The sequence below is a fragment of the Puntigrus tetrazona genome, unplaced genomic scaffold (genome assembly GCF_018831695.1).
Source record: "Puntigrus tetrazona isolate hp1 unplaced genomic scaffold, ASM1883169v1 S000000846, whole genome shotgun sequence".
Lineage (NCBI taxonomy): Eukaryota > Metazoa > Chordata > Actinopteri > Cypriniformes > Cyprinidae > Puntigrus > Puntigrus tetrazona.
In genome coordinates this window covers 845,050-865,793 of record NW_025048446.1, presented here as the reverse complement: position 1 = coordinate 865,793, position 20,744 = coordinate 845,050, and the positions used below count along the sequence as shown (strand labels likewise).

At 37.6% G+C, this 20,744-nt stretch overlaps 1 protein-coding gene and 1 long non-coding RNA gene across 2 annotated transcripts; one reads left to right on the top strand and one right to left on the bottom strand.

The window, feature by feature from the left end:
- Positions 1-345: 345 nt before the first annotated feature.
- On the top strand, positions 346-3,379 carry rxfp3.2a (relaxin family peptide receptor 3.2a). Its single transcript, XM_043233511.1, has one exon. The coding sequence runs from the start codon at positions 1,205-1,207 to the stop codon at positions 2,402-2,404; it is 1,200 nt and encodes a 399-aa protein (XP_043089446.1). The 5' UTR covers positions 346-1,204; the 3' UTR covers positions 2,405-3,379.
- A 9,662-nt stretch (positions 3,380-13,041) lies between these two features.
- Positions 13,042-19,854, bottom strand: LOC122335698. Its single transcript, XR_006249003.1, has 4 exons — positions 19,810-19,854; positions 19,478-19,676; positions 18,383-18,511; positions 13,042-13,456 (listed from the first exon to the last, which is right to left on the bottom strand). It is a non-coding gene; the product is annotated as an uncharacterized LOC122335698 (long non-coding RNA).
- Positions 19,855-20,744: the final 890 nt, after the last annotated feature.

Below are 20,744 nucleotides of genomic sequence, written 5' to 3'. Positions count from 1 at the left end.
TCACTCTCGCCTCGAGGGAAGTCGATCGCCGCTCCACCTCTACCGTGATCAATCAATGTCTCTCAGAGCCCAGGAAGAGTAGTGTCTTCTCTACAGACTTCCTTCATGCGGAGAATCACTGCTTGATCTCATCTCTGGTATTTGGGTGTTCTTAAACAACCTGGGGCTAGTTGTCACAGTTTATATTGCAGTGAATATTTCTCGGGGGTTAAATTACTTTTAGGTCTGGGCATAGACAAACGTTTGAGTCTTGGCTAAAAAAAGCTGTTGAACATTTCCACCATCACTTACCACGGGAAAAAAAGATGAAACATAAGCTGACACACATGTTGTTACGATGGCAACCTGATGTTTATTTATACGCCTTGATAAGAAGATTATTTCACGACATGAACCACATTGTAAGAGTATACAAATCTTTCATACTACAGAAAATACTACAGAAATAGTTGAAATAAAACTGATCTTTTCCAAAAAATAACTGACTGTTAGAAGACTGTCTGCTTAATATCTTCTAACACTTTGCTTTGATGGGTCCACAACATACCGATTATGAGAAATTTGGCAAATATGTGTATTCTACTAACCCTAAACTTATCCTAACTTACCCCTTACTCTGAGAGTTAGTAGACATGTAGTTGCAAATTAATCAGGACTAGTTGACATGTAGTTACTAAGTAACTTATAGTTGGCAGAATGCCTAAAGTGAACTATCAAAATAAATTGCAACCAAGAAAAATTACAGCCATAAGCAATTTATGATAACATAACGACAATGTATATATGACTGTTTATAGGCATGATTTTTTTTTTGTTAGCTACGCTGTTCGTTTTCTAAAGTAAGCATTTGTTGAATATACATGTATTCATCTGGCAGATGCTTTTATCCAAACGTATATTATACAGCTTTTACAGGTTAAATAAAAATAAATTACAGTATTTTTGAAAACGTCCCCCATGCGACAGCAGACGGCCTCCCTTATATAAAGCCTGGTGGTGCTCCATGAGCTCATTCAGGTGCGGAGAGTCAGAGGAGAGAGGAGCGTCTTCTGCTCAGATTCGCGCAAAGACCGCGCTTTAAAGCAGGAATAAAGAGTTTACGCGCATGACGATCACACTCTGCACCCGTGGGATGACTTTTATGAACGCACTTGTGCAGCACATGGAATTTTATAGTAATCGTATGGGCGCGTAAAGCCGTGCCATGCAGGGGAACAGCAGCGCGTTGGCACCGGGTTTGGCGGCGTGCGGACCGGCGCTGGACGAGGGCGATGCGCTGTCGAACCGGACCGCTCTCCACAACCTGTCTCTCCGCTGCTGGCTGCAGCTGCTCTCCAAAGAATCCGCGCCGGAGCTCTACGGCGACAGCTCGAGCATGGCCATGCGCGTCGTGATCGCTCTCGTCTATCTTATCGTGTGCGCTCTGGGGCTCGTCGGGAACCTGTTGGCGCTTTACCTGCTCCAGTCTCGCCACAGACTCAAGCAGTCGTCCATCAACTGTTTCGTCATGAGTCTAGCCGTGACGGACCTGCAGTTCGTCCTGACTCTTCCGTTCTGGGCCGTGGACACCGCGTTGGACTTCAGGTGGCCGTTTGGAAAGGTCATGTGCAAGATCATCAGCTCGGTCACCACTATGAACATGTACGCGAGCGTGTTCTTCCTCACGGCCATGAGCGTTGCGCGCTACTGCTCCTTGTCCTCGTCCCTGCGGATGCAAAGTCCCAAAACGGCCTCGGCAGAGGTCAAGTGGGCCAGTTTGGGAATCTGGATCGTGTCCGTGGTGGCCACCATCCCTCACGCGGTTTACTCCACCACGGCGCAGGTGTCCGACGACGAGCTGTGCCTCGTGCGCTTCTCGGATTCCGGTAGCTGGGACCCGCAGCTGCTTCTGGGTCTGTATCAAACCCAAAAGGTGCTCCTGGGCTTCGTGATTCCGCTGGTCATCATCTGCGTTTGTTACCTGCTCCTGCTGCGCTTCGTTTTGCGGCGGCGCGTCAGCGGGATTCCCGGCTCGGAGAGCGAGAGAGGACGGCACAAGCGCCGATCCAAAGTCACCAGATCGGTCACCATCGTGGTTCTGTCGTTCTTTCTGTGCTGGCTGCCCAACCAGGCTCTGACCCTGTGGGGGGTGCTCATCAAATTCGACCTGGTGCCGTTCAGCAACGCGTTTTACAACGCGCAGGCCTACGCGTTCCCCATCACCGTGTGCCTGGCGCACACAAACAGCTGCCTGAATCCGGTGCTGTACTGTCTGATCCGCCAGGAGTACCGCACCGGCCTCAAGAAACTGCTATTTAGAGCCACTCCGTCCATCCGGAACCTGGCCAAGCTCGTGTACCGGGGGAAAAAGGTGGCGGAGGCTCCACCTGCGGTGTCCGTGGTGCAGATGGAGATCGGGATGTGACGCGTTATCCGCGAGGAAAAACTCCGTGACTCGTTTCGACTTTAAAATACATCTCTGCGTACCTCTGCGACGCGGATTGGCAAACATCAGACATCGCTGAAACAGAATTGCACTGCGCGTATAATACATGTGCATTACTAGACAAAAGTTTGGACGCACTTGGACTCAAAAACTTCAAGTTAACGGAAACATTTCTTAAGCGAGGGTAAAAAAGTCTTATGGTGAAAAAATGACTCAAAATGCAATTAATTTATGTAATGTATTTTCATTTAATGACTGAACTGAAGCAGATATTAATGTAAAAGCATTATTGCCCTTCTTTAATTCACACACTTCTATTTTATCGACTCTTTTCATAGACGTGATTGCACATTTCCACAGTTGTTATTGTAAATCATTTTTTTATTTTATTTTAAATGTAGCTTTATCATATCGCATATTGTGTCACATCAACTACAATAACTTATTTTCTGAGGGCACCAAAAATGTGGGGTTCTTTATTGTAAAACGCTGGCAACAGTTATTATGAGAAATTACAAAGTGTGTCCAAACTCTCGACTGCTAATGTGACGTGAGACAGTGATAGATTCTATCATTGTTGTTAAAACCATCCCAAACATCTCAAGCAACCGACGTCTCCATGTATACGCAGCGTTTCCAAGAGCTGAGCTTCGGGGTTGGAAATCGAGCATTTATTCTGTCTTTTTGGGAAAATATCGAATGAGCTTTGCGGACCTTCAGAGGAAAAAGCCACGAGGAGAGAAACTGTCTAAACTGTCCTTGAAACATTTGAACAGTGGAGTTTGTTTATCATCGCTGAATGAATGCTGCTGAATGCGGTCTAAACACAATCATCCACACAATGACTCTCTTTAAGGAAATTTGAAAGCGATGTGTCATTTTCAAGGAGAAATGGTTCGCTTTGCTGAACTGTATATGACTCGTTGTAAATAAAAAAAAAAGTTTCAAAACAAATCCTCGGTTTTTCCTCCATTGACAGAGTGAATAAAATTAAGGTTTGTAGTTAAAGGTATAGTCAAGTACACTAAAAGTGCGCTTTATATCACAACATCTAAATCAAATATGATTGAATAATTAGTTCCTTTCACTGGTGCAATCTTCACGTGTGCTTATTAATTGCAAACATACAATATTTGACTTTTGAACAATTTCTGCGGTCTGTGTTGATATTGCTTTGCTGTAACGTGTGTCTGATTCATATGTACTGCATGGAAATGTGTATGTGTACACAAACATCTAATATACAAGAGCATACAGTACAAATTACTGTATCCCACAATGCAAAGGAATTGACTTGCCTTTTTAAAACTGATAAACATTAAAAAACAAATATATAAAAATTTTAATGGACGGCAAACAAATAAATACATAAATAAATGGTGCCCTGAAAACAGTAACATTTCAATAAACTGGCTTTACTAAAAAATACAGCTACTGAGAAAGTAAGCACTGGATTCATTGCTTGCCTAATTTAACATAAAAAGTTAACGCAACACAGTTTTAAAAACAACTTAATTTTATTGCATGCAATCCACTTAAATTTGGGAAATGGAAGTTGGTTTAATCCACCGGCATTAAACAAATCATTTGCATTGCTGAAACCATGCTAATAATTTCCAGTTTCCAGCAAGCACTTGGAGAGTAAATCTTATAACGGTGTATTTAATTTCATGAGAAAATATTTCTTCAAAATAGCTTCTTTTGTGTTACACAGATCAAAGTAGCTCGTACCGGTTTGGAATGACAGAAAGGCCATGACGGATTTTCATTTTGGGTGAACTATTTCATTTCCGATGCCCACACATCCAATTTAAGTTCTGCCAAGGAGTTATTATTGTTATTATTTATGCATTTGCATTAGCTTGACTGGTATAAAGGTCATCTGCAGGAATGGAAATGTGATGAGGCGTTTCTGTGGCACGCTTCTCGCTTGATGAAAGCCATAGCACGTGGAATAACAATGCAGTTCTGTTCAATGGTGTCCTTTTGGAGAGAACGTTCACTGCTAAGCATGACCTCTTGACTCGCTGACTGACTCGTGAGCTGTCAGTCTTGGTTAAGTCTTTACATCTCTCCACACGTTCAAATACATTTCATCCGAGCTGCACAAACTGAGCTTATGAAGGGCTCTTCATTAATCATGCCCATCAAATGACAATAGAGCTCTTCATCCTTACATCTATTTTCAGTCACCTAGATTGCATTTAAATCACTTTTAGTTTTTACAGCTGTGACTGGAGAACACAGCGCGCATCTAACACTGAGACTCCAATGCACTTAATTTCAATGTTCAGAATGGGATTGTGAAATTAAAGCAGGTGGCATTGCTTTATTGCAGAGCTGGCAGCTGATTTATTTCCAGATTCTGTGGCGAATCTTAAATTTGCTTGCCTGTTACCTGGAGCTCTTGACTAAATTGCTTAACACTCTGCGCTGGAAAGCTTAACCTAGGCCTGCATTTTTCATGCACTTCAAAATAAAGCAGCGTAGCAAATGGACAGGCTTTGGTTTGATTCCGGTTAGACTAGAAAGCAGCACAGCTAATGTACAGTGCAATTATCTTCCAGTGCATTTTAGACATAATTGTGTATGACTGGCCTCTTTGCGGCTTTGACATCCTGAATAAGAAGCACAATTTTAACAGCTTCGTATAATATGTTATTTTCTTCAACGGTTGCCTTCTATTCTAATGGACTAGTAGAATGTTGGCCATTAAAAAAATGTTTTGCGGCCTAGTTATGCCAGTAAGTGTTATTATGATGGTTAACAGTGATGTATTTATAAGTGAATCGCTACATTATTCATTAAGAATAATTCTTAATTCACAGATTCTTTCAGGAACCAAGTGATTTCACGAGTGAACCTATAAATGCTTCACTCAACTGATTTGGTGAATATGGTGATACTTTCAGAAACTAAACAAGTGAACTAGTCAACATTTTATTTTCTAAATCCCTATTTTAAAATCCTCTTTCTCAAATCAGGCTGTTCTGAGATTCCTGACAGTTCTGTACAAGCCCCTCCCATGATAGTTGATTGACAAGACCGTCTTGCCTTAGACCCGCCCTGAGTGATCTGTCATCATGAGGTGTTTTGTTGTTGGATGTAACGATGAATATAGCAGTCATCATTTACTCCTGAGATGCTGAGGATTACCATTACTTTCACTTTGAAGGGAATGTGTTGATCCTGATCTGCCTCAATGCGTCTATGTTCAAGCAAATCATTTGTGATTTGGGAGGTTTTTATGAATCTTTGAAAATTGTCTTTCCTATTTACTATTTTCCACATCAACCTACACACCATGCATCATAACTATAAAGCAAAAAAGGTTATTAACATCTTTAAAAATGTATTAATAAAAAAAATTAATATGATTTCACTGCATAAGTATTCACACCAAATTCAATTGAATGGGTACAATTTGGAAAGGCACACGTCTTAATAAAAGGTCTAGCAGCTAATAATGCATATCAGAGCAAAAAGCATGCATCAAGGTCAAAAAGAACTGCTGAGGAATAGCTGAGAAGCAGGTTTGCGTTAAGCCACACATCTGTGGAAGAGTTCAGAAAAGAAAAGTCATGTAGTCTTTGTTAACCTTAATAAAAGAAGTTTGAAACAACCAGAATTTTTACTAAACCTTGCCTCCTGCCAAACTGCATCTGATGGAGAAGGGCTTTGGTGGTGATCAAGAACCTGATGGTCCCTCAAGTTGAGCTCCATGAGTGCTGGAGATAGAAGAAATCTACAGAAGGACAAACATCACTGCAACACTCTATCCTGTCCTCAGTTAAGACGCATGTAAACACACTTGGAATGTGCAAAAAAGCTCCTAAAGGACCCTCTGAAACTCTGAGACACGAGATTCTCCGGTCTGATGAACCTCAAGTCTAAGCATCATGTTTGAATGAACCCAGCTCTGCTCATCACCTGCAGAGTACCATCCCAAAAGTAAAGTGTGCTGGAGTCAGCCTCATGCTGTGGGGCTGTTTATCAGCGGCAGGGACTGAGAGGATCGCTCAGTGCAGTGAAATATAGAGATAGCCTTAAAGGAAACCCAGCCCAGAGCTTTCAGAAACTCAGACTGGGCAACAGGTTCACCTGCCAACAGGACAATGACCCTAAACACACAGCAAGAGTGGCTTATAGACAACTCTGTGAATGTCCTTGAGTGACCCAGACACAGCCTGTCAAATATTTTCTGAGAAACCTGAACATGCGCATCTGCCCCCATCCAACCTGACAGAGCTTGAGAGCTATAAGAGGAGAGGAATGGCAGATAACTGACAAACTGCTGATGAGCAAAGCTTGTCGCATCAAAAAAAAAAAAAAAGATGCTACAGATAAATATTTAGTGAAAATACTTTTGCGATTGAATCATTTTAGCTTTAATTGTTATTCATTTTGTAAAGATGTTAAAATGTGTTTTTTGCTGTATAGATATGGTGTATGGAGTGTAGACTGCTGTGGAAATTTTTTTTTTATTGAAAGCAGTTTAACAAGGCAGCAAGATAACAAAATGTGGGGAAAAGAAAAAAAAAAAAATGAAGGGGTATGAATACTTTTGCAAAGCACTGTATACATATAAAAAAATTGCCAATAACTTAATTTGCAGTCTTGTCATACATTTGGTGAATCGTTCATGAAGCGCTTGACGCCGCTGACAGTGACACGATGCAGTTACTCACCTCTTCTCTCACCGGACCGCCGCAAGAAAATCGCTTTCAGAAGCTGCCGAAGTGACAGATGCTGGAAAGATAAGAGAACATTTTGAGCTTGCTGGAAAAACCTTAGTGTCAGAAAGTTCAGTGCCACTGAATCCCGCTGTAATGAAGGATAATCCACCGCAATTAATCACGCTTCATCTGCTGCTCTGCTTTAGATTTGACTTACGCTATCATAAACAGAGCCTCTGTGTTAAACCAGCCATTGAAAAGTAGCGTTCCTTCTCTTCCTTACTAATAGATCCTCTCCGGTGCACGGGTGCCGTCTTAATAAGACTCAGAAGAGATGATAAAAACATCACAATAATTCATCCTGTCTGAATTAGGAGAGAATATGCACAGATCGAACATTTACATGCGAACACCAGAAAACTATAGACATAATAAAAACAAAAAAGAAATTAAAGACCAAAGAAACAATACACAACAAAACGGCTGTAACTGAAAATGCTTCCGGCTCCTCCACAGCACTGGGAAGCAGCCTTATAATTAAGAAAAAAATAGGAAAAGCGAGGTTTATTTAGGCTCAAGGGCATCACATCTTTCAGATCTTTATCTTCTCATTCCCCCGACATTCATCTCCGTTCTCAAGATCCACATCAAAAAAAAAAAAAGTCACCGAATGAAAGAACTTGTATTAATTTTGCAGCGCGACCGGGTCAGGGCAGTGTAATTTGCTCGGCATGTTACTGTCGTCGTTGTCTGTTAATTTCATAGCAGCATCGTGAGACAAACAGGAGCTTTCTCTGTCAGAGCTGAGTCACTAAAGAGAATGAAATCTCGTGTGACTGTCCTGCTTGAATAAAGGTTAAATCGAAATGAACGATGTGTTTACAGCAGGAGAGCGAGAGAGCAGAGATGATCCGCTTTGCAATTCTGAGGTGGATTTGCCATTTAAAAGTGGCCTTCATGCAAATCTGGAGAATGCAGCAGCTGTTTGTTTAAATTAAGCTGTTGTGTTTGTGTTTTTTTAAAGGTCATTGATGCTCTGCTGCCAAAATAATATATATTAAAAATAAAAAGTAAAAAACCCAAAAAAACCCATACACACATATACATACTGTATACACACACACACACACACACACACACACACATATATATATATATATATATATATATATATATATATATATATATGTGTGTGTGTGTGTGTGTGTATATATGTTTCTATAAATGGGTATATATATATATATATATATATATATGTGTGTGTGTGTGTATGTTTACATTTTTTTACTTTATTTTTTATTTTTTAATGTAAAAATATTTCATGGTAAGATAGACAAGTAATGCTCAAGTAGTTTAATTTTAGAGTGAAAGCAATTTTTTAAAATATAGTAAAATAATACTACAATAACAAAAATAATATCTATTACTATTAATATAACACATTTTAACTATCAGTTTTAAAACTAACTAAAAATAATAATAATAAAAAATTAAAAACAAAAACAAAAATTTTTTTAAATCTATTCATATATAAACCAGCATTATTTATTACTAATATTTTACTTTTATTTTACTCTTTCAGTTTTTATTTATTTTTGTTACATTGTTTTGTCATTTTAATATTACTACTTATTTTAGTTTCATTTTTATTTATTTATAGTAAAATGTTGAGAAGTTTAGCTTTTGCTATTGTAGTTTACTTTGAGGATCAATGTTTTAAAAATAAAAATGAATTGAAAATATTGCTCCGTTAATAATACGCATCAGTCTGAAAAGGGATCGTTATCACAGCACCGTCAGTTAAATAACACTTGTAATATGCAACACAAGCAAACAAGATGAAAACAAATGGCCCCACAAAGCGTGTCTCATAATTGCAGGACTCCCATGAGATGCCATCTCTCTCTACTGCTAATTAATCAGAGTTTGTGCATCAAAATGAGCTCTTAACCTTTAACATACATATAACATACTACTTATGAAAATAACATGAAGTGAATGCTCTCCAACTCTGCACTTGATATGCAGGAAATATAAAGCTGTGACTGCAAATGAGTGAGGATGACTTAAAGAGTGACATTAGCTTTGTGTGAATATACTCTGGAGCTCCGTATGATACCTGAGGAAAGCTGTTAGCATCCACATTCATCTCTATGACAGCTGCTCCTGAAAGATCAGCCACTGACAAAACATTCATTACTTGCATTTTATTTGCTGCAGAAAACCTAGTGAGTGTTTTTTTAACAATGTGCCTAGGCATATGCAAAAATAGTGATATATATATATATATATATATATATATATATATATATATATATATATATATATATATATATATATATATATATATATTATTATTATTATTATTATTATTTTTTTTTTTAAATGTTGAATGTTAAACGGTTTTTGTCATTTTTATTTAGTCTTAATTTAGTCTTTTCCCCCTTATTAGTTATTTCAGTATAAGGTTAAACTGAATTAAAAAGAAATTAAGCCTTTTGCTTTTTGCAAGTTAGTTATTTATTTTTTTATTTCAACAAAATGCAAATCTAATTTCAAGCATTAAAGCAAAAGCCTTTAGTTGAAAAAGATACATAACAGATATAAAAATGAATTGTTTTATAAATTACATATATTATTAAAGTAATTGTTTTGCATTAAACTTAAAAAACAATAAAATAACATTCAAATATGAGGTAAAAAAATTTTTTCAGACTGGACTACTTCAAATGAAGTATTGAACGCATCTGATTTGCAAAAGAGAAAATAAAATTGACTCAAAAATATACCCAGGCCATCAAATATGTAGATGAGTTTGTTTCTTTATCAGGAGAAATGTGGTGTTCCTTTACTTGCTCACTAATAGATCCTCTGCAGTGAATGGGTGCCGTCACAATGAGACTCCAAACGGCTGCTAAAACATACGCACAGATCAAGCATGCGAAAACCATTCTAAACAAAAAGTTGATGGGTTTTTAATGAAAGAGGTCAGCATCAGCTGTTTGGACTCTCATTCTGACGGCACCCATTCACTGCAAGTGATGTAATACCAAATTATAACTTGTATATGCATTACAGTAAAAAAGCGAGAAATGGCTTTAATTTTTTGTGGTAACTGACATCAGGACATAGAGCTTTACTTGTACTTCTTTAGTTTGAGCACGAACTCTATCTTTGTGTAACGGGGTGAATCGAACTTGAGCCATCGCTGTGTTTGTCTGCAAAACCACCGAGGATGACAAGCGCAAGTATAAACAGTAAACGGTGACAGGGTAAAGCTAGAGGCTATGACCAAACTGTTGATTTTCCTTCATAATTTATAGAGCATCTGTCTTCAGATGAGCCACGAGAGAATTAAGAGCCAAGGGCTGCAGAGAGCAAGACGAGAAAATAGCAATGTTCTGAAAGCATCCAGCCAAACGGTGTTTCAGTCCAGTCTGCAGAGCTGAGACGCTCGAAAAGCAACGGCAACAAGCTTTTTCCATTCCCAGTAGGCTTTGATGGCCGTCTCTGAAGACCTTGAGCTCTGGTCTGCAGTAATTGGTGGCAGAAGCTCTAACAAATCTATTGCGATCCAGAGCATAGAAATGATGACGGTCTGACACTCTCACATCAGATCGCCGCTATAATCAGCCGTATTCTATGAAAACGACATGAAGTTATTACAGTAATCAGCTGTATAACTTCAGTCACATTCACTGAAAGTGGAAAAAAATTATCAGCAGCATTTCCATCGAGTCTGTGGGCATTTCCTTCAACCCTTAGACAGCGCAATGCAATACTTAGATCAGTATAATAATAATAATAATAATAATAACAATAATGCCTTCGTAACGGAATTCATACATACGCGCAATTCTCATTAAAATTTTTTTTTAATAGTTTAATAATAGTTAAAACAAAAGAACTATTGCAATTAATTAAATAAATGTTTGAAACACCAAATTATTAATTGCGATTATACAGACTTTGTCGTTTGTTAAAATTATTGTTTAAAGATTTTGCCACAGGTTAATTTGATTATGTTCAATCCACTTAAATATCCACCTGAATTCATACAAATGTAAGTTTTACAATTGTAAATAAAATCATCGTAATATTGAAATGTTTTGTGTCGGGACCGCATGAACATTTGTTCATTTTTAGTGAAAAATTATAGAATATAAAAAACGAATTATGAAAAACGAATTATTGAAAATAATCTATAGAAAAAAAGCGAAACTACACAAAATAAATACATACTAAATATATACAATTGAATTAGAAGAAGGCTTTCTATAATTCTAAAATGTCATTTAAAACAAATATTAAATAATAATATTCTTTGTACTTTTTTTTAATGTTCCTTAAACATACTGCTAATTTTTTACTATTACTAATTTCTCTTTATTTTTAAGTAGAGAATTAAATGACCAGAAGGTACGCAGACCCTCAATAAATAAATACTCACTTTTAAAATCAAATCTAAATCCTGTCACGTTTCTTTACTCTTGTACCTTCGCACGAATTCCTCCGCAGCTCTTCACATCCCAGCGGACGTCTTCTGAACCGGTTTCACGCGGGTCACGTGACGTCGCACGCCTCTGCTCTCTCTCTGAAACCGACGCACGAAATACACAAATAATTGCTTTTAAATGCTTATCGTAATTGCTTTCCGTGACACGGGTCAGGCCGCGACCTTTCCGTCTGGCCCGGCTGGACGATAGCGATCTGGTCGGAGCAGGTAGTTTAGCTCAGCGCCGGACGTGGCTCTTGGTTGTCCGCGCAGACGTCAGATCAGATCAACGCGCCTGCGGCCACAAGCAACGCTGCCTGTGAAAACACAAAGGACAATCTCTGACAGAGAAACACCTGCGTTCTGAGCACTGATACGGATGAACAGGATATATCATGTATATATCGAGTTTGTTATAATAAAACATTCAACTGATCAAAAGAACAACAAACCAGCCTTCAAGTCATCAGACACTGACGATATTTTGTCGTTTTCGAGGTTATGAACGTCTACTTCACGCGAAGCTGAATTTTCAGCATCATTACTGCAGTCTTTGGTGTCACGTGATCATTCAGAAATCATTGTAATGTGCTGATTGCTGCTCTATAAATATGATAATCAATGTTGAGAACTGTTGAGTTGCTTGATATTTTTCAGACACCCACTGAAGAGCCAACTCAAACACAAGAAACCAAAGGGTTGGAGTCATACTCCACCTCCACACCAACAGCTATGCATAATAAATGAAAGAGAAATCTGATTTTAAAAAGCAACGGGAATTTGATCACTTACACACTCTCAAACAAGACGTTTCTAAGAGTGACTGAAGTGTCTTTTTACGAGCCCACTTGCCATTACATGTTTTAAACATGATCTTAGTCTGAACCTATAGCAATCCTAACACACTATATATTACTTGAAAGCTTTAAATTCATTTAAAATCTCTACAAATCTCCATTCATGCTCATGTCAAGTGTTCAAAACATACATTCATTCTATTTTTGGAGAAAAAAGGTTTTCAATGTAAAGAAAAAACAACAAGTTGTCCATTTTTGATGCAGGAGAACGTACATCCAGGTTCTTGCCGCATGTCTTTTATGTTTTTTGGAGGTTGAATTGAAATCTGATGCTGCCATACTACCCTTAATACTTCTAAATGTGATGTCTACGTGATAAACATTGTAATAAATATGGAAAAGCATGCTTCAGATCACTAAACCTGCCCTAATATAGTCACAGGTTTGATGGTGAAAAACACTGGTGAAACAAAATTTCACTGAAACATTTCAACCTCAAATTTGGAACACGATTTTTTCAGATTTTTCTAGTAGTTTTAGAGTGAATTATGTTTTGTAAAATATACATTTGATATAAAATGTAGATTTTTACATGTAATTTTCCATAAACTTCCACTTTACTCACCTCTACAATAATCTGCCGCATGTTTTCATTAAAAAGAGATCAACCTTAAGTCTCTGCTCCAAAGCATTTAAAATGTACACAAATTTAAGTTGGAAACGTCATGTGACTTACTTGTGACATTACTAGAAGTGAGTCTAATATGAAATGCACCCAATATTGGCATCCTGTGATGATTAAACATCAGATTAATACAAAATACATTCAGTCTCTCAAAATATTTAATTTCTGACAAACTGGCCCATTGCTCCTAATAAAGTCCGCCAAGGGATAACGGTCTAAAGGTGAATCTCATTGTATTGCGTGGTTGACTGCGTCACTGACTTGAAATCTGAATCTCCCCGAAAGTTTCGTTTCCCTCGCAGGAGCTCAAAAGGTTCCAGCCAGGTAGCTCTGGTATGTTTGTCCGTTCATCCATCAGTTTGTCCGGAGCCGCGGGACCTGCCAATTACAGATTTTATTCAAGGATGTCATGTTTCAAACCCGTGCAGAAGAAACGCCGCTACAGCGATACGGTCTGGGAAGTTTGTAGCTATGTTTCAAAGCTCAGGAGGATTTATGGAGGACTCAACTGTGTGTTATTTCAGTGTCAGCATTGTGTTCCTCCTGAAAACGCTTTGATAGACACAAATGAGACTACAGCCGTCGTAAGGCAAGAGTGCGGAGAAATATCCTGGGTTTGAGATGTTGAGATACTTGAGTAGAGATTATTATAGTCGTTTGCTCAGTAAGACAACCAGAGAATCACTGATGTCTAGGAGAAACAATCCAAATATCTACATTTCCAACTTGGAATATTGCTTAAAAATAAGATGACAAATTATATGAACACAATGGGAGACTGAAACGCACGGTCCAAGGAAATAAAATGTAATAATAAGTCTACATAAAAATACGATTTTTAATTTAAAAAATGCTTTTTAAACTAGAAGTGATAGAATATGGCATTGTGCAAATACATCAAACAGAGATTGGTTTTCAAATTCAATTGGCCCTAATGCATCTGAACGAAGGAGGTATTTTCGGCATCTGTTATAATTGGAATACGTGCCTGGTGGCCGTCTGCGGGTCGGTCTTAATTGCTAGTGTCTTCTGCTCTTCATTTACGAATACAATTTATTCAGTGTCAGTGTGGAATATTAAGCAGCCGACCAGTAGCAAAGTTCATTATTTGAATTTTTCCCAAGCCCTATGTGGATTTTGCTCAAACGTAATACAGTTTATGTTGACATATGCCATTCCTCCGATGCCGTTCTTAAAATGGAAAGAATTAGTCTCTGAATGGAATCAGACAGCGAGGGAATGTTGAGCAGAAGGTGAGCTGTGTACTGCAAGATCAATGCTCATTAAGGTCTAACGAATGAAACTGGATGTGTCAGGTGTAAAGTGAATTTATCGTAATTTACCGGGACAGTTCGTAGCGGCTGACAGTGAAGGTCTTGTTGGCTCAGCTAGTTAAAACGCTGGATTTAATAAGATAACCAGCGGTGCCAATTCTTCTGACAATATGGATGAAAAGCAAGGGGACTGTAATTGATCTTGGGAAAGCGGCACAAATATTTACAAGCGAAATTCTATTCAAAACATTTCACAAGAAACTTAAACATCAGCACTGTTTCTCCAGGTTAATAAAAAGACGATGAAGGAGAGCAAAATGTGGCTAAAGATTGTCCTCTCACGCGAGTCCACGGTTTCAGATATGAAAACTGTGCTAAAGTCATCATGCGGAGGTCTCGATATGAACTAAAGCATGTCTCTGAAACATTGTGATTGATTGAAAATGATATTTAGATGAAGGGTAAAATAAGACCCATGTGGTTCCAAGTGCATGCTTTAACAAATAAAGTCCAAGACGGCTGGCAAAGAGTAAATCCAGAAACCAGAATCTAACAAGAAAAAAATATGAACAAACTTGGAAACAGGAAATGGCTTTTCTGTCTATCTCTAGAAGAGGGATAAACAGGTTTGGAACTGCTATTTATGGCATGAGATGGTGATTGAATGCAGGTGAGCGTGATGAGTGCAATCAGGTGTGTGTGTGTGTGTGTGTGTGTGTGTGTGTGTGTGTGTGTGTGTGTGTGTGTGTGTGTGTGTGTGTGTGTGTGTGTGTGTGTGTCATCAGTGCAATGGATGATGGGAATTGAAGTCAACAGTGGTGTGGTGCAGGTGGTGAGTGAAGGGTAGTTTGTGGACCGAGTTCATGGCACCATGATTGTTATTAGAATAAAAAGTTTACAGTTTTCTGACATTAGTCTTCTTTATGTTTCAGATTTGACTCAACATTTTTCCTCCAGTTCTATGAAGGTCAAATGATCAGAGAGACTATCTACATTATTTTGTAGCTCTAGGCTCTTCAATATGACAGCTATTTGTATCCATCTTAATTTACTAAAGTAATAGACAAAGGTGATACTTAAATGAGACTAATGATACAAAAATGAAAAGGTAAACATACAAATCCTAAATTGGAATTCTTAAGTACCTTATTTATTCTCTTAAACGACAAAAAGAGCTAAATCTCTGAGTAATGCAATTCTCAGGATGAGGCATGGCTTTACAATCCAGACGTGATGCTCGAGCAAGCATCAAAGAGGAAATACTGACGTATTATACACATTGTGCGCAATGCATCAAAATCTTTTTCTAAAAGGGTGACATATATCTGTAGAAAAAAACGGATCTGTGCAAACCGCATGACGGTCTAATTAATCATGATTCGACACATTTGAAGAGGCCTCTGAAGTGGTCTTAAGTGTGCGTAGTATCTGTAGATCTGATGTTGTGTTGATATTCTGAACATTCGTGGGCCGCTAACCTCTCATGATCCGTCAGCGCAGCAGTTGTTTCCGGCGCAGCCTCTTCAGAACTGACTGACACAAATTAATGATGTGTTCCCAGAGGAAAACAAACCTGCCAGGGAAATTATTTAAGTGTTTTGGCAAATTAACGACAGATAACAGAAGCAGCATAAGCCGTTTTGTAGTGTGTTGTCGAGCGCATGGCTGGAGAATATTGTATTGCTGGTTACCATGGCGATGACCGACAGGGTATTCATCTCTTGAAGCTTAGAAAAAAAAAAGATTCTTTAAAAGGTCCTTCAGAGCAAAGCTTTCCTTTTCAAGTACTTTCAAGTGTGCTATATGATAAATAAAGATTTTGATGGATCCTTCTAGGTTGTTCACATCAGTGTTAGGGTTCTTAAACGGTATGTTAATGTCTATTAAGACCCTTGTGATTGGATTTTATTTAATACATAATAAAAAATTTTCATGAAAACTGTGGAGGATCCGAGAACTCCTAAAAATATACTGTAAACTCATGATTACAAATATTTGCGTTTTTGCTTCAACCCTAAATTAACTTCATATATATTACTACTTTTAACATGAAATAAAGATATCAGTGTTTTAATTGCAGTGTTTGAGTCACTGTAGCATGCTAGTTCTTTAGAGAAATTAGAAATTAGAGCAAGATTTAGCAGAAAATGTAAACTATTCGGTGTATATAAATCTGTTATAAAAAGGTTTATCACAGCCATTGGGTAAATTAAAGTACTTTAACAACAAATAGAAATGCAATATAGAAGCATATAAACAATAATAATAATAAATAAATAAATAAATAAATAAATAAATATATATATATATATATATATATATATATATATATATATATATATATATATATATATATATACACATACACAATATATAAATTATAACATTTCTATTTGTTGTTAAAATAATTGCTTTTATGAACATGTATATATATATATATATATATATATATATATATATATATATATATATATATATATATATATATATGACAGATAGGTAGATAGATATATGAACAAAGACATAAATAAAAAATAAAAAATGCAGGATGACAGAAGGAAAATCTGACTCAATTTTAGGTGAATCGAACACTGTTTAAACAGGTTTCTTGTGTCTGTTGTGTTTTCTCTCTAGTTACGGCTCACTGCTTCCTCTGGCAGACGAATCAATGCGAGTACGTTTCAGCTCGCTTCATCTGCTGATTCAGTGACATAATCTGGCCCACCAAGGCCCGTCCAAAACAAACCGCATTAGGTGGAATCGTTTAGCTTTCTGTCTGTTCTGTGAATCAGAGAGGGGTTACGGTCAGGCACTTCTCGTGTTTGAAGAAAGTTTTCTGTTTATTCCGCTAAACCTTTGACTTACTTCATTTAAAGACTTTCCTCCCACTGACATTTTGTCCAAGATAACATAGGCTAATCTTTTAAGACCACTGTCACAACTTACACCCACAGAACTCATAACAGCACATCCCAAGTGGGCGACGCTTCCTGTCCCTGAACACAATTTCAGAAGTTACAAACCTACATGTTTTCTACCTCGCTTCGAAAAATGCTAAGGCACATTGTCATCGTATCAATAGCAACACAAAATCTTTTTATACGGTTTCTACTCAATGAAAATGCTCTTTCAAACATTTCAGTAACCACAAAAGTTACTTCAATTAGAAGTTGGAGCCATAGACGAAAAACCATAGAAACACCATGCTGCCCAGCACTTTTTCGTACATCACATGTTATGCGCAGGAAAAAAAAAAAAACACAAAACAGTGAGATATAAACAGCTAATTTGGAATTTGGAATAAAATCTGGGATTCTGGGAATCAGGGAACTTCTGAAAATGAGTGATTTAGATTTAAACTCACAAATGCAAGTTTATAAGTTAAAAAATTTAAAAGATTTAAACTCTGAAAGAAAGAAAAAAAATAATTTCAAGACATAGATGCAAAAAAAAAAAAAAACCTGTAAAATTAAACTCTCAGCTGCAAGCTTATAAAAGGAAAATGTCCGAATTTTGAGATATACATTTTGAGATATCGCAATTGCAAAAGATAAACATTTAAAAAGTGAGGAAAAAGTCTGAATAACTATAGTTGACACTTTTGCCCTGATGTACAGTCTGGACAGGGAATCCAATCAGAGCGTATTAAACATATATGTGATATTTTGAGTCTATTTTGTCTGCACGTTTCTGTGTGAGTTTGTAGCGTTCGAGACAACTTGATAGTCCGGTAGTGCATAAAGGAAGCGTATGATGCCCAGCTTCCCTCTGTAATCATTTATAAAGCGATGCCTAGTGTTTCAAAAATTGTTGGAAAAGCAGTGTAGTCCATTTCAGCCTTTTTCTAAATGAAAAATAGTAGAGCATTCAATATCAACAGTGCATGGACTGACAAAGAGCTATAATTTAAGGGAGAAATCAAAAACGCAATCCTTCCAGACAAGCGTTTGAGATCGTTCGTCACAACAAAGCTCCAAATCACTTGATTTGCTCAGACGAGAGGCAGAAAAGTCCCGCGGTTTCACCCTACCTGTTTTCCTCTGATGGCTGCGGATGATTTGTCTGTTTTATCTGTCTGCATCCGCCCGGCAGCAGTCTGTCTTTTGTCTATTCAAGCCCAGTCACGCGGTAAACGTCTCTTTTTTTTTGCGGCTCCCAACTGTCAGGAAGATCATTCATTGATCAGCAGAGGAAAATACGTACACGCACAGTCATGAAAACACAGAGGACACGACATTACTTCCTTTTCCTACTAGAAGAGTGCAAAATTACAGAAAGAAATTACAGAAACAAGCTGACAAGAAACCGAAAACAACATGTAATTACAGCTTCTAGTTTATTTGTAAGAAAAGCATTTCACAATCTGGCAACGTGTCGGAATAAAGAACTGAAGCAAATTTAATTTAATGGCTGCTCTCTCGCGTTTATCAAACCTTCAATCGTGTCGTCATGGTGATGGCCCATATTTACAGACCTCAACATGAGTTACTGAGTTTTTATAAATATGTATGTATGCACTTCTCATTAACTCATTAGCATTTTTAGAAAGCACGATCACCTTATTTAAGGGAGATTTAAATAAAATAGAGTTTAAATTGAATATAAATTCACTGTCTTCGACTTTTTTTTCCTAAAAATTAGACAAAACAACACATAGCGCTTTAAAATGTATAAATGATCTGAGAAATGTTTCATTTTAAGAAAAAAACAGTTCAGAATACAGACATTTACCAAATATTTATCCACAATAATTATTGTGGCAAATCTGAGACATTGTTGATGTCTTTTAAAACTCTAAAAGATGCTTTTGAAAATTGGAGAAATATCTTGAAAGCTGGAAACATCATCATAACTTGCACTTCATATAATTTGATTTTGTTACTGGAGAAATACTTGCGGCATGAAGCACTTTTTTTTACAGATTCCCAATGAATACGAAGTCATACTCTGTTAAATATAATTAGTTAATTAACTCTTATTTAAGTTAAATTGGTGTCCCAGTTTACCCAAATTCACCATATATATCCTTTCAATGATTTATTTTACAGAAGTGAAAGACTTTTATGTTGACTTCGGATCTCATTTCGTGATTTTCATTTCCTGTGGGAGTACTGGGTAAACTTACACAGGAAGACAAAGTAGTGTTTGTCCTGTAGTTCCTCCTGCTGCTGACGGTCTGCGGCGATGACCTGGAGGAGCTGGCCAAGTATTGATTTTTCATCTGAGCCTTCAAGGTTCACACTCTGGGGAGAAAAGAACAAGAAAACATTTACAGACCCAATCCGGGCCACCGGAGCAGAGCCAAGGGCGACGACGGCAAAGCCCTGTCACAAGAGAAAAGAGCAAATGCATCCAATTTAGAACGACCTGTTGATAGCACAGACCTGCGTCCTGCAAAAAAAATACAAATCTGTTGAATTCTGATCGTTTTTTGCAAAAAATAAGGCCTAATATTACCTCATTTGACAATTGTTCAAAAATGCAATCAAATCTTTCCGTCGCGTACAGTTTCACAAAATGAGAAACAACAAAAGCAGTCAAACGTCAAAAGAAGCAGTCAAAAGTCCAAAGGAGGGCACAAATCAGTCATGTTCTCTCACAGGAAACATCTGGCTCATGTTTGCATTTTCTTCCGTCACGAGCCATAATTTTAACTTTGAAATCTGGATCAGGCATGAAATAACATCGTCGAAATCATTCATGCATGTGAAAATCGCCGGTTGAATTACAAATAATTGCAGGAAGAGAGGAGTCGTGTCTTTGTGGCTGTTTTTCTGGTGATTAAGGACACCTTACAAATGACTGTCGAAAGCAAAGATGCTACAAAAGGCGTCATATTGAAAAGATGTGACGTGCTTCATAACAACACTATTATTGGAAATCGGCGCGTTAAAATATATGGGATTTCATTCACTGAATACGATTCAGGGCGGCGCACTATATGCATTTGTAAGGACCGATCTGTTATTATCGCTCACCCTCGAGCCGTTTCAAACCCATGCAGATGAATTTCCATGCAGTTCACTTTCAACAGAACCAGCTGTCAATCTCCGAAAAAAAGCCTCACCACAAAAGCAGTCCACATGACTTGTGCTATATTCAGAGTCATATTGCAGCTACGCTAAAATGTAAGGCGTTATTCCTTTACAATCTTCCCCTCCAGTGAACTGTTAACTCGAAAAGCCCACGACCGGATCACAAAGTTGGCGAATTGCACTAAGCACCAGTTCAATTTTGTACCTGACTGACAGGCGGCTGCTTTTGAATGTAATGTGTCTATGCAAGATATCTGATAAACGCAATATAATGATGAAGTTATAATAAAATAATGATGTAATTTAACATACAGCTATCCGCTCCACAACATGCTAATTGATGGACTGTGGCGGTGT

Excerpts from the sequence above, each read along its gene's own strand:
- rxfp3.2a (XM_043233511.1), top strand. The coding sequence starts at position 1,205 with ATGCAGGGGAACAGCAGCGCGTTGGCACCGGGTTTGGCGGCGTGCGGA.